Below are 13,777 nucleotides of genomic sequence, written 5' to 3'. Positions count from 1 at the left end.
ATGGTCTTAAGACACATGATGAGAGAATGGTGTCAGCCACACAAGTACTCATGTCAGGGATGTAAGTGGAATTCAAGGGAGAAGTATGATTCAGGTTTCAAATCAGCACCAACTGTTTATTATTAAGAGTATTTTCACGTTCTCTTGTAGTTAGAAGAGTTTGTCATTTTTAAAGACAGTATTTGGGTTGTCTTTAGTATTGTAACACTGAACAGTAATCTGGAGCTGCGTGCACCTGAGGTGCACAAGGGTCGTTCGTATTTGAAGAGGCTTCATACAACTCTTGTGCCCTTATTTTCCTGCGTCGAGATTGGGATAATATCACACCCTCTTGGAGTTGTTTTGAGAATTCAGTGAAGGAGGCTGGTTCAGTCGTGGAGTCAGCTCCTCACACAGCAGCATGGGATTCAGTGATGCCATTGTTGAATAGAAGTGTCCTGAAGTGAGTGGACGAGAACATGAAGGAAATGAATTTGGAAGGTGGTAAATCCAACTTCCCCCGTAGACCTTTTATCTTTTTCTCTCTTTTCAACAGGAATGAATTCATCTAAAACCAAATTAGAACTCCAGAAGCACCTGACCACACTGACCAATCAGGAGCAGGCAATGATATTTGAGGAAGTTCAGGTACAGTACACTATAGCACGGAGTAGGAAAGCACACCAGGCAGCTTGCTGGTGGAGTATCCTGTGGACCGAGCAGTGAGGAGGCAGTGCTGTCTTGTTGTCTGTTTTGAAAATATGTGTCATGTGTTAGATCCTTATAATAAATTGAAGCTCAAAAATCATAACAGGCTAAAACCACCACATACAGAAGCACACTCATGAACTGCGTGCATTAAATCTGGAATTCTGCTCTCACCATGCTTGGCTTGGAGTTGCTGCATCCGGGTAAACCAAGTCACATGTGATAGCCTTCCCAAGGCCTGCTTGTCACAAATCTCTAATGAGCTCTAATGAGCTCAACACAGTTTTCATGTAGACTTAGAGCCATTTTTGTGGGTTTTGGCACATTTCAAAGGAGGCGAGTGCTTTGGGATAAAGAGTTAAAATATCTGTGCATATGTGCATGCATTCGTGCGTGTGTCTGTCTGTGTGTGTTTGTCTGTATCTGTGTGCCCACTAGTGCCTTGTCAGGTTCTACAGTTAGGCGCTGACTAAACCAGACAAGCAGGTAGCCATGTGTTTGTTCTCATCCCCTTATGGGGAAGGGGATGAAAAGGTTTAGCTTTTCTTTCTGGGCTCTCACTAAAGTTCTCTAGTTCCCTTACTCCATAGGCTTGGCATACATTTGGAGAAAGAGTAAGAAGGTTTTGCTGTTGTTTTAACTTTGTAGATAGCCTCGAGGGTTGTTTTCAGTTTTTATTTGCCTGTGCTTTATTGAGACCCACTACTTTGCTCCTTATTCTTAATGCATTGCAACTGAAGCTGAGGCCATCAGTGTGAACCCACTTAGGACAGAGTGCTACCAAGTCACTCAGGAGCACCTTCCTGGCAGGCACAGAAGATGCACTTCCCTTCCCTAATGGTTTTCACTTTCCTGTAGACAGCACCATGTTGCTTTCCCTGAGTAAAGGGGTGATGCCTCGGGAAGGCAATTCCCAAAACCTTCCTGCAATCGGCTGTTCGATTTCCTCCTACAGTAGCAAGGAGACTAATGGACATGCCCTCTCTGTGAGAAGAGTCATTGGAAAAAGCAGATAATAAAGGCGTATTGGAAAAGCAGAAGTGTTGTGATGCTGTTGCAGAATGCGATTTAGTGTTCTCCACAGCTCTAGACTTTTGATGGCTCTGAAGAACAAAAGCAGTCGTGTTGTTTGCTGGCTGATAAAAATCTAGCTCATCTTTCCCCTTCCACCCATGCAACACAGGCTCTTTTGGAGTGATACAGATTTGCACTTCTCTGGTGACATGTTGATGGTCTTTCCTGAATGACTTTCGTGTTTTTTCTACAACATTTTATAGCCTCAGTTACTAATCAGTGATGGGTGGCTGTCCCTACTAGCGTATTTGAAAATTCACATAGATCAAAGAGGTCATATAAAAATGTGATGTAATCTTCCCTGGAGGGTAATTTATTTCTGAAAAACCCTCCTAAAGGCCAATTATTATAAAGCCAGTGTAATTACTATTAACAATGGCATACATTATTTTGTTAGTAATGATGCATATCCTAGTCAGTGTTTCTTTAGGAAAATGCTTAAATAATAACTAGGCGAATGGTGCTGGAGATGATGATGGCTGACCTTGAGTCTCAGAATGTTCAAAGCTGCCAGGCTCTGGGGTGTTAACCTGTCCTCTCCTGAGAGACCTCAGGAGGCCACAGAACTACCATCTTATCTATAAGGTGCCTGACGGAATGTGTCAAGCATGAGCAGGGGTCACCTGTGGCAGTGACACCATAGGGTCCCCCTCTCTTCTACTGCTGTTCTAGTCTTCCTCAAGACCCAGATTGTAGCAGAGGCATCTGCTTTCAAGCTGCTATTGCAGCAATGATAATGAAAACAGTGGCTCAAAGTTTCTAGTTAAATACTGAGTGTGGTATGCAAGTGAAGCGTGGCTTAAGTGACAGATGTCCTTGGAGCATCGTAAGCCTTTTCAGTATTTGGATACTTACTGTTGGTGTCAGGGATTTTTCTGTTGCTTCTATGGTACTCTATAGGACCCTTGGAGAAGCAAGGTTGAGAAAATAACTATCAGTATTTTTAGCAAGCAGTTTGGCTGGTTTTGTTTGTTTAAATTGACCTATAAGGTGTTTATAGAAGAGCACACAAGTGAATGGTGTATGCACTGTTGCAGTCAGCTCCGAGGTTGAGCCTGGAGCCTTTTCTCTGCTGCTCAACGCACCCTGGCTATTGCCGCCTCGCTAACCACCGCCCCAGCTCCCGGCACCTCTGATTGTGAACAGACGAGTTAAATTATTGACAGCAAAGCCATGCTACCGAGCTTGATTCATAATCATTTTCACGATTGTCACTCTGATCAATGAATGTGAATAAGAAGTGAGAGAAGCAGTGGTTTGACTGCTGTAGAGAATGGTGAAGGTCATGAGAGGTTTTAGGGTGGCGACCCATCCCTGATCTTGAACACAGTGGAAGGGTAACGTTTCCATACTTCACAGTGATTCTGAGGAAGTACTTCTCTCCTGACTTTGTATGACACCACAGGTGATGCATTTCTGCTGCCCCGCAGTCATTGCCTGGGGATGATCAATGACTTTCCCAGGGTCTGCTAGCTCCTGTGGCCAGTGGGAAGCACCTGCAACTCTCCACCATGTCTGCTTGTGATTTCGTTTTCTGCCAGTCTGAAGTTTTGTCCCTCTCTCTGTGTATCTCTCTTTGGTATGTGTGTGTCTAACCACTCACTGCTCCATTGCATAGTTCCAGCAATCAGACTCAGGTCAGATGCTTGGCAGCAAGTGTCTTTATCTGCTGAGACATCTTAAAACCTTTAAAAGTTGCCATTTCAAATGACCTTTTGCCAAGGAAGTCTGGGTTATCAGAAGTCTGGATTAAGGTTTCCTTTATCTTTGATGCTTGTGACTCTAAGGATAATACCACTGTTTCTTACTTAGCTGGAAGAGATTAATGGCCCTGACGCAGACTCTGCTGCTTGTGTAGTTGATCTGCTTGTCACTCTTGACCTGTTAAAGGGCAGGCAGGCAGGCAGGCTACAGGAGTTAGAGAGAAGCTGGACGGTGCAGCTAGCAGGAAGAACAAGGCCAGGAACTCCATGTCTCTCTGGGGTGATTTGGGCAATTGGTTTTATTTCCATTCACAGAAAGTAATTTATTGAATTAGATGACTTCTAAAATTACCCGGTGGCTGATAATTCAAATGCAAAAATTTGGGAGCTGGAGGAGAGACCGCAGGATTTCGTGTGTCACTATCGTTTTAGTTGAGGGGAAGCTGGATGGAATGAATCAGCAACTAAAACCTGCGTGTTCTCGTTTGTAAAGCCTTGCCACAAAGAGGAGGAGAAGAGAGGAGGGCATGGGAGGACAACTGAGAACTCAGCATACAGGTTTTCATGGAAATGTCTCATGGGGATGCCACAGTGTGCCACATGAATGGCACATTTACCATGTGACACTGTGACCCTGGATCCAATTGCCGTGTTCCTTTCTAGGTCCCTAACCTTAACAGCTTATAAACGTGAAATCGTTATGACTCTGGGTGTTTACATAGATTTTGTTTTATCTCTTTTTAAAAGCTGTTTATTTATTTTTACCACCACTATTTAATGTTAAAATTTTTATCTTGGCTAGAAGAAGATGACTCCTAAATCTGGCCTAGTGGCTCTGCTCTCTGTTCTAAAAAATTACCTCCACTCTTAGGCTCACTAGTGCCCCCTAGTGAAATCATTGAGGAAAAGCATTCATTACTGGGGGAAGCTGTTAGCACTTTGAAATGCCTTAGCAATTTTGTCAACAGTTAAAAAGAAATGTAATGTTTGTTTCTGACTTTTTTCCCAAAAGAAATTGAGACCAAGAAACGAGCAGCGAGAGAATGAATTAATTATTTCTTTTCTGAGGTGTTTATACGAAGAGAAACAAAAGGAACACAGCCATACTGGGGAGCCAAAGCAGGTGAGTACCTTCTGACCCCTGGAGCTCTCCATGGGGTTGCTTACTGTATACACAGAATCTAGAGATTCTGTGATAGGCGGAAGCCTCCTCTTCCCCAGGTTTCATTGCACATCTGGAGAAAATGAGCGAGTGTTAGTTGTGTTTAAAGATGGTGAAAGATATTTCTGAGCCACAGTAAGTGGGAGAAATTGGTCTTTGTTGCCTTTGTCCTTTGAATTGAGATTACACTATTTCACAGCAGACAGAGTATTGAATAGTTGAACAACGTTTTAAATGTGCACTAGCAGTAGGGACTAGGCCATACTCAAAGAGCGTTCTGTAGCCATCCTTTGGCGGAGGTGTGAGACGCTGATGGAGCTCTGGAGAGGTGCTCTCCTGTGTGCCAGTGAGAAGGCTCTGAATTGAATCATCTCAAGGAGAGAAACTTGAGGATACTTGCTGTCACTGTAGATGCTTAGTCCCTGTGACCCAGCAATGGTGTCTCCATTATTCTCCTTGCAAAACCTTTTATATGAGTGCTTCAGAAGCTATGCACAAAAGAGTTCACTGCAGCCTCCTTCCTAAGAGATGGGAAATGGAGTAAATACTTAATAACAGGACCAGGAATAGGTTTGTTATACAATGTGATCAGACTGTACTCTGGCTGAAGTGAGTGAACCAGAAGAATTTGTGAACATGGATAAATATTTAAAACAATATTGGAAGAAGAAAGGTAATTCTAGAAAGGTGTGTGTGTGTGTGTGTGTGTGTGTGTGTGTGTATGATTTAAATCAAGAGTCCACACGTGGGAGACATTAGTCTAAGTCTTGCTTATTTCAGTTAACATGATTATCTCTGGTTCCAGCCATTTCCTTTAAATGGCATACTTTGTTTATATGGCTGAATAAAACTCTGTTGTCTGTGTGTACCACATTTGCTTTATCCATTCATCTGTTGATGGGCATCTAAGCTGCTCTGTCCCTTGCTAACTTGACTAGTGCTGTAGTAAACATGGATATGAAGGTGTCTCTATGTATGCTGGCTTAGAATTCTGTGAGCACATAGCCAAGAGTGGCCTAGCTGGGTCACGTGGTTTCTCTCTTTCTAGAGTTTTGAAGAATCTTCATGATGACTTATAGTGGCCACAGTAATTCCCATTTCCATGACCAGTGACATTCCTTAGGTGTTTCTTCACATGTGAGGTAGCATATGTTTTATGAATAGATGTAAATAAAAAATAGAAAATATGAATTGATATAATGAGCACCAAATTCAGGAGAGTGGTTGGCACAGTGGGTGGTACTGGTGTCAGGAGGTAAGTGACAGGCATGGTACACACTGTGCTCAGAGTGTTGGAATGAGTAGTCATTCATTTAAAGGTCATGACATAGCTGGGAAGACAGTTCAGTCTACAGGTGGGGGAACTCAGGTAGGGGTGTGACACAGGGAATGCACTGGCTGTTCACACAGCTGTGAACTAGTAGGGGTGGTTTACCTTGCCGTGAGTTCCAGAGTGTCCTGCTTCTCTGATTCATCAACATCCGTCAGTACTAGCATGGCCAAACTTGAGCATGGCAAAGGAATTTGTCTTAGTCTCCATACGTTCTGTGTGCTTGACCACTGCTAAGAGTGTGCTGGAGTTTAGAGTGACTGAGAAGTCACTTGCTTGTCTTTTCCCATCAAAGCCACCGTCTAGCAGAAGCAGCAGTCAGGTGAAGATCCATGTAAGCAGCGTAGTGCTCAGATTTTGGGGCTCTTTGGAAGCATACCTCTTTGCTAACAGGTAACATTACATAGTTAGTGGCTGTCAGATTCCACTGCGCTCTGACTTAATGCTATGCATAGCTGAGAGAAAGAAGCTTGGTTTCAAAGGAGAAAGAACAGAAGAGGGATTATAAAAAATAGAGAAAGGATGGATTCAGCTTAATTTTAAAAGTTTAGCGAAGTAGGTTTTGTCCCAGATCCTATTCAGTGCTTGCTGTATCCCACCTGTTGTAGTCCTGTAGCATAGCAGTCTGATTAGATAATGCTGCTCCCAGTTTATTGGGAAGAAATCCAGGCTCAGAGAAAACAGACATTTTCACAAGTTAGGATATAGGAAATTTCCGATTCAGTAGCCTGAGCGAGCTAGCTGATTAGATTTGAACAGGTTTTCTCATTTCCTTTGGGATAACAGATTGTGTACTAACCTTGCAGGCATGTTGCTAAGGAGCACATAGGACCCCAGGCTTTCAAGAGGATGGGCCCCACATGTTGTTCCTTCCTGTGCAACAAAGGGTAGAGACTGTAGTTGACTTAACTTTTCATTGTTTTTCTTTTCTAGACACTGCAGGTGGCAGCAGAGAATATTGGGAGTGAACTACCACCCAGTGCTAGCCGGTTCAGGTTAGATTCACTGAAGAACAGAGCAAAGAGGTCCTTAACAGAGTCCTTAGAGAGCATTCTGTCCCGGGTAAGTAGCATCCTTCCTTCTTACATAAGTTGAATCATTTTTAAACAGAGTCTAAGATTCAACTTTATTTTATGTTTCATCAGATTTAGAGCAATAATTATCTAGATGTTATTTACTTTTAGTACTTATTTATTCTAGTAGTGTCATGCTATGTAGTATATAGTATACCCTGATTTCACACTCCCAATCCTAGTGCCTAAGACTCCCAATCCCAAGTGCTGGAAACTTGCACTCTTCTTTGTCTATCCCATAGGGTTTCCTGCTCTCAAGAGAGTTAGTATTTATACAGTTCCTATAAAGAACATGGATTATGTATGCCAAAATGTACATCCCATCTTCTCTGGTGCCCTAAGGACAACTTTAAAAACTATCCTGTCAGCTTCTTTTGATGGGTATTTGAAGTCCCTAGAAGGAGATTTATGAAATATTTGGCCCATGGGCCAAATACTACCAGTCTCTTTGTTTTCATAAATAAGACTTGACTTACTTTATTTACACAGTATCTGAGGTACCTGTTATCTAAGGCTATGTTTGTACATAATTGAATACTTGTCACAGAGGCCACATGACTTACAGGTGGTAAGATGCTTATGAGATACGTGCTAATCTAGGGCTCTCTAGGAAGAGCCAAGTACACCAAGCGTCACCTGGGAGTCCTTAGGAAAGCATCCTGCTAGCCCATGAGTATGAACAGCCTTATGTCACTTCTAACAAGTCAAATCGTGATTTTCTCTTAAAGACTCAAATCTCTGGAACTTGTACTATTTTGTTATAGCTCTTCCAGATGTTAGGGCGTATTTCCTCTGAAACACAAACTTTATTTTAGTCAATTAAAGATGACTTCATCCAATGGTATTACTGAGATTTTTCAAAACATCCTTTAAGGTAATTCAAACAGTCCAATTATAAAACCAAGACTGAAAGGGCTAGCCTTTGAGGTCTTCCCGAGGGATGCAGGCTGACTGAGTGGCATCAGGTGGCCAGTTATGATCACCCGTGACGTGACTCAGGAAGGAGCTATTGAGTAGGTGTGCTTCTGGGGTCATGCTAGATGTATTGACCCTTCTTCCTGTCTGTCATCCCCAGCAAATGACTGCTCCATGGGGCTCTGTGAATCATCTGGTATGATCCCTAAAATGATGACAGAAGTGTGATGGTTAACGCAGGGGTACCTGAGCTGTGCTTGTCAGTGAGTTCATTTTCTGGGCTTGTTTAGCAAGTCCAGGATGCTTCCGGGTGATGATGACTTTGGGACTGTGTCTCAACTGCCCTTTCTTTTCATAGGGCAATAAAGCCAGGGGCCTTCAGGACCATTCCGCCAGTGTGGATCTGGACAGCTCCACTTCTAGTACTCTAAGTAACACCAGCAAAGTAAGTGTGTTTCTTTCAGTGGTACCCTAAAGATCCAGCCAACAGGCCTGTCCATCTTGAATTTACACAGCCATCAGGACAAAAAAGGCCACATCCCTCTGATCATAAAACATTTAGTGTTTCCAGACTTCTCTACACATGTGGAGGGTGAGCCATGCGAAAAGTTTTAATTAAAGGGCAAATAACTATTCCTGTACACAGAGAATCAAGATCATAGTTTTAGACAAATGAGACCTACTCTGTAACAATTGAGAGGTTTCTTATCCAAAGTAGATTTTGCAATAATAAAAGATTGAGAAAGTTTCAAAGGTGAGAGGAAGGTTGTGAATTCAGGGAATTGTGCAGCAGAAATCCATGAGACTGTGTCCTGTAGCTGACCCTATGACTGAGAAAACATGGATGTTTTGTTTAAGCGGCCAAGCCTTACCCAGTGGTCTGTCGCAGGGTGCAGGTATAATGAGTTACCTGACAGTCTTCTGTGGTGACACACCTGCTGTGTCCCCTTGTTTTCTTTCTTGCTCCAGAGACATTTACACATGATTGGACCTGGTTTGTTTGACCCTGTGACTGCCAAAAAGTAAATCTGAGGCTCAGCATTTAGGAGGCAGCCTTCCTCCATATTGTCAGCATGCTCTGATGTAAGAATGAGGAGGTTGTGAGCTCCAGCCATCACCAGAGCTCTGACTAGACTTGACATTGTCAAAGGCTTCAGAGCCTAGTAGACAGTAAGAAAGACATTTAACATTTGACATAGTTTGTAATATACATAACCCTCCCACACAAAATGAAAATGAATTAAAATGAAGTTACTCTCTGGTTAATGGGCTGCATACACTGTTATTTCTGCTCATTTATTTTTGAAATGCTCCTGGCAAGCCACTAAATTGATATTACTGCCTACTGGTGTGTGTAGCATTTGGTTTGAGACTCATCTCTTTAGATGAGCATGACTCAGACTTTAAGCTGCATCTGTGGTTCATTTGTTCTGGGTGAGATCTATCTAAATGCTGACTCCGCTAAGCAACAAGGTGATGTCATTGTTCCTGCTGGCTTTATAGATGGCATTGTACAGTAAGACTTGGAGAAGTCAGTCTTGTACATATGGCTTTTAAGTTAAGACACAGCAGACCACATCATCAGCCAGCCGCTACAGGACTCACACTGATCATACCTCACAGCTCATTTCAAGGGTGCAAATGTTGTGTGCTGCTGGTTGCCTATTGTAAGAAGATAGCTAGGTCCATAGGTGAGAAAGGTCAGTTGCACAAGTAACCTTCCACATCAGGGGGAGTGTGATGAGAGCTGCGGCAACAGATACTGGTGGCTTGGACCTTAGAGGAGTGAGGGGAAGCGGTGTAGTTTGATAGGAGAAAGCTTGAGAAAGGAAGGTATCTTAGTTAGGGTCTTATTGCTGTGAACAGACACCATGGCCAACATGAGTTTTATAAAGGACAGCATTTAATTGGGGCTGGCTTACAGGTTTAGAGGTTCAGTCCACTATCATTAAGGTGAGAGCATGGCAGCATCCAGGCAGGCATGGTGCAGGAGGAGCTGAGTTCTACGTCTTCACCTGAAGGAAGCCAGGAACAGCCTGAGCATCCCCACTCGGAGGAGGGTCTCCAAGCCCACTCCCACAGTAACATACTTCCTCCAACAAGGCCACACCTTCTAATAGTGCCACTCATATGCAAACCATCACAGAAGGGTACTGATGCTATGAATTTAAGTCTTGTGCAAAGCATGGAAAATGTGCCAGGGAGAAGGCATTCTAGATAGCGTGATGTCAATCATGAAGCTCTTAAGACTCCCATCCTTGTTTTTTATGGGTCTCCTGATCTGGCCATGTACCTAGCTCAACTGACCTTGATGTATATCCTAAGCTGGCCCAGATCCCCTGGTCTTCTGGCCTCTGCTTCCTAGGAGCAGAAATTACGGACATAATCACTAAGGTTGGCTTGTTAGGATTCTTGATGAATGTTTGAGCATACAGTAAGGAGGGATTACTTAATGAAACTAGCTTATTTCCATAGCATTAGACGGAATACAAACCACTTTAAAGTTGTCTCATCTTGCTTAATTCAAGAAATGGTGTGGTGAATTTTCACTGTACTTTTACAGAGGAGGACAGTGAAGTGCAGCAAGAAGTTAAACGATTTTCCCTGAATTATGACAGGTCACATGTGACAAACACGTTTCTACTCCAGGAAGAATATAGGGTATAGTTTTAGCATCAAGACCGCCAAGTTAAATGTCAGCATAGGTCAGGGTCAGAAGGAGCTTTGAAATGTGAGTAAATATCCATGAACATACTGGCAAAGATAGAAGTCGGTTAAGTAGTGGGAACTACCATTCAGGACCATACTTCTTATAAGCTATCAAAAGCCTGCACTCTGGAGTGAGGTGTCTGAGCAGTCAGCGTGGCAGCCTGTGAATTCTATCGTTCTATCTGGTACTTTCCCTTTCTCTGCAGGAGGCAAGAACCTGTCTCCGAGAAGCAGGTGTTATGTAACAGCCTTAATACCCTTATATCTTCAGTAGCCTCTAGATGACATTTCTAGTCAGACAGTCCTACAAATTTAATGTTTCTGTGTGCTTAGATTGCCAGTCCCACATCCCACTCCCCATTTCCCTGTCACATATCTAATCTGCTGTCTGTCTGCTATTAGGAGCTGTCCATGGGTGACAAGGAGGCCTTGCCCATCTCTGAAAGCTCCTTCAAACTCCTTGGCTCCTCAGATGACCTATCCAGTGACTCAGAGAGCCACATTGCAGAAGAGTCTGCTCTGTTGTCACCCCAGCAGGCATTCAGAAGGAGAGCCAACACCCTGAGTCATTTCCCAGTTGAGTGCCCTGCACCTCCAGAACCTGCCCAGACCTCTCCAGGGGTGTCTCAAAGAAAACTCATGCGGTATCACTCCGTGAGCACAGAGACGCCTCATGAACGCAAGTAAGATTTGCTTAAAGTGTCAGATTTATTGTATATGCTGAGTATACTTTTTGGGCAAAAATAATCCCAAGCCAGGTTTGACCCTTGGCTTCAAAAGATAAAACTTGAAGCAGCATCATGATCTTCTTGGCTCTCTCAGGGAGTGTGTAGAGGTAGGTACAAGCATTGTTAGCAAGCAGGTAGACAGGAGCAAAGATGTCCTCGTGTGTCAGTCAGTCCTTAACACATGAGAGGTTGTCTTTGGAACTTGTCTGCTGGTCTTGGGAAAGGTGGCACATGGGTTGAGTGGAGGAGTTTCCTCCTTTGGATACCTAGTTCTGGGCTGTGGTGGGGTGAGGACACCATGTCCATACAAGCAGGGTGGGACCAGTTGTGCTGTGTCTAACCATGATGATATCCAGAGGCTTGGGCACTGGCCCTCACTATCTTGATCAAGGTGAAACCTGGACATTTCTGATGACTGGCTATGTGTGATAGTCAGAGTCAATGCTTACTGAAATCTGTCACTATGGGAATTCTAGATTCAAGATCAGCCCTTGTCTTAGGTTGGGTTTCCATGACCCATGAAACACCATGACCAAAGGCAAGTTGGGGTGGAAAGGTCTGTTATGGCTCATACTTCTCCATCATAGTCCAGTATTCAAGACAAGTCGGGGGCTCCTAAGGGAAACAGGAATTCACAGTAGGAACCTGGAGGCAAGAGCTGATGCAGAGGCAGAGGAGTGCTGCTTACTGGTTTAGTCCTCATAGATTGCTCAACTTGCTTTCTAATAGAACCCAGGGCCACCAGCCCAGGGGTGACACCACCCACAATGGTCTGGGCCCTCCCTCATCAGTTACTAATTAAGAAAACACCCTACAGACATGCCTCCAGCCAGATCTTATGGAGGCATTTTCTCAGCTGAAGCTTCTTGCTCTTTGATGAGTCTAGCTGGTGTCAAGTAGACATAAAACCAACCAGCACACTACATTTAAGAATTGGGCTCAAATACACAGTTAATCCTTCCCAGTTATAGTGAAGCATAAGCAATATGGCGCCAAAGCTTTCCGTGCATTTTTCTGAGTCTATTACTAACTAACCCCAAGTGCCAGAGACTGTGACTGGGCCCCAAATTATCCTTTAGAATGAGGCCATACCCATGTATAGTAGCAGCCTACCACTGGCTGGTGACAGCAAAAGCTGGGACCATTTGTATCCATGTGACTTGTACCAAGTACAGCCATTTGAGTCAGTGCAGTGGCTGGTGTTTGACATGTGTGGAGGGAAGGTGTGACATGTTCAATAATCCTCAGTCACACACAGAGCCGTCAGCTTTGTTTCCCTAGGCCACTTGCTGGGAATCCTCCTTGGTTTTTTGGAGTTGGGCAGAGTGACTGATGGCAAGGGGGGACTTCCCCCAGGATCTGTTAACAAGTCAGACCGTTCTGAGCCAAGCACAGCTTAGCTGTAGTCTGACAAACTCCTGTGAGCCCACCCTCTCTCTGGCATTTTTGGTGCTGGTAGAAACATTCATACCTGAAAAGCCTGAGTTCTGTGCCAGTCCTCAGGTGGAAGGACCAGTGCAAGGGCCAAGTGCTGAGAGTCGTCGTCTTTCCCCTCTCCCCAGAGTATGGCTTTGTTGTGGGCTGTGATGCACCAGCCGTGGGAGGGTGGGGACATGCCCACCTTTTGCATAGTTATTTTGCTTTCTCTCTAGTGAACTTTCCTCCTCAGTCTATAGGAAACAGGACTTTGAAGTCCAAGGCCAGATGTTCTGAAGGGAAATAATGCGGCTTCTGCACTTTGGGTTATTTTCTGAAATGTTATCCGACGTTTCCCACAGTGGAATAGAGCAGAAAGTAGAAGGAAGCACAGAGCTGACAAGGACCTGACAGGGCTCGTCCATGATTCCTGTAGACACTCAGCAAAGCCTGTGTTCTCGTTTCTGTCCTTCCTTTGAGTGTGCCCCTGTCCCCTCTGATCCCACTTTCTCTGATTGCTGTTTAGTGTGGACCATCTTCCTGGGGGTGAGTCTCGGTGCTGCCCAGGGCAGCCTTCAGATCCGCCTCCTCTTCCCCCTCGTCTTAACCCTTCCGCCTCCTCACCAAACTTTTTTAAGTACCTAAAACACAATTCCAGTGGAGAACAGAGTGGAAATGCTGTGCCAAAAAGGTGAGCACACTCGCATGGCAAGTTCAGTGTTGTCTGTCTGCCAGGCATCCACACTGAGTCAGCCCAGCCGCATGGGGGCTGTCCCTGCAGGAAGCCCCAGCACTGCTTGCATGGGGGGCTTTTGGATTTATTTGGATTTGCTATTTGGAGCTGTCCTTTGAATTGACTTAATTTTACTCTTAGTTTTCCTTAAGCTATTATGAAGAGCCTCAGTGGTGAACTGTTTTAACACTTAACTTTCACATCCCTTGACCTTTATGGGGGCACTCACGTGCATGCTCGAAGGCTA

At 44.2% G+C, this 13,777-nt stretch overlaps 1 protein-coding gene across 9 annotated transcripts in view; it reads left to right on the top strand.

Annotated features, from left to right (window-relative positions):
* Tbc1d1 (TBC1 domain family member 1) overlaps positions 1-13,777 on the top strand; it is a 200,006-nt gene that overhangs the window by 114,314 nt on the left and 71,915 nt on the right. For 5 of the 9 annotated variants that reach the window (XM_006251004.5, NM_001427317.1, XM_006251006.4 and 2 more), the window contains 6 exons: positions 536-627; positions 4,477-4,587; positions 6,890-7,018; positions 8,303-8,389; positions 11,056-11,336; positions 13,324-13,488. In XM_006251004.5, the coding sequence (XP_006251066.1) occupies positions 536-627; positions 4,477-4,587; positions 6,890-7,018; positions 8,303-8,389; positions 11,056-11,336; positions 13,324-13,488 (865 nt within the window). The remainder of the gene's footprint in view (positions 1-535; positions 628-4,476; positions 4,588-6,889; positions 7,019-8,302; positions 8,390-11,055; positions 11,337-13,323; positions 13,489-13,777) is intronic. The other 4 variants (XM_341215.10, XM_006251005.5, XM_063273343.1 and 1 more) reach the window with 1 other exon arrangement.

This window comes from Rattus norvegicus, chromosome 14 (genome assembly GCF_036323735.1).
Source record: "Rattus norvegicus strain BN/NHsdMcwi chromosome 14, GRCr8, whole genome shotgun sequence".
Lineage (NCBI taxonomy): Eukaryota > Metazoa > Chordata > Mammalia > Rodentia > Muridae > Rattus > Rattus norvegicus.
Note: the sequence above shows the minus strand (reverse complement) of the source record. Positions and strands in the feature narration are given on the sequence as shown.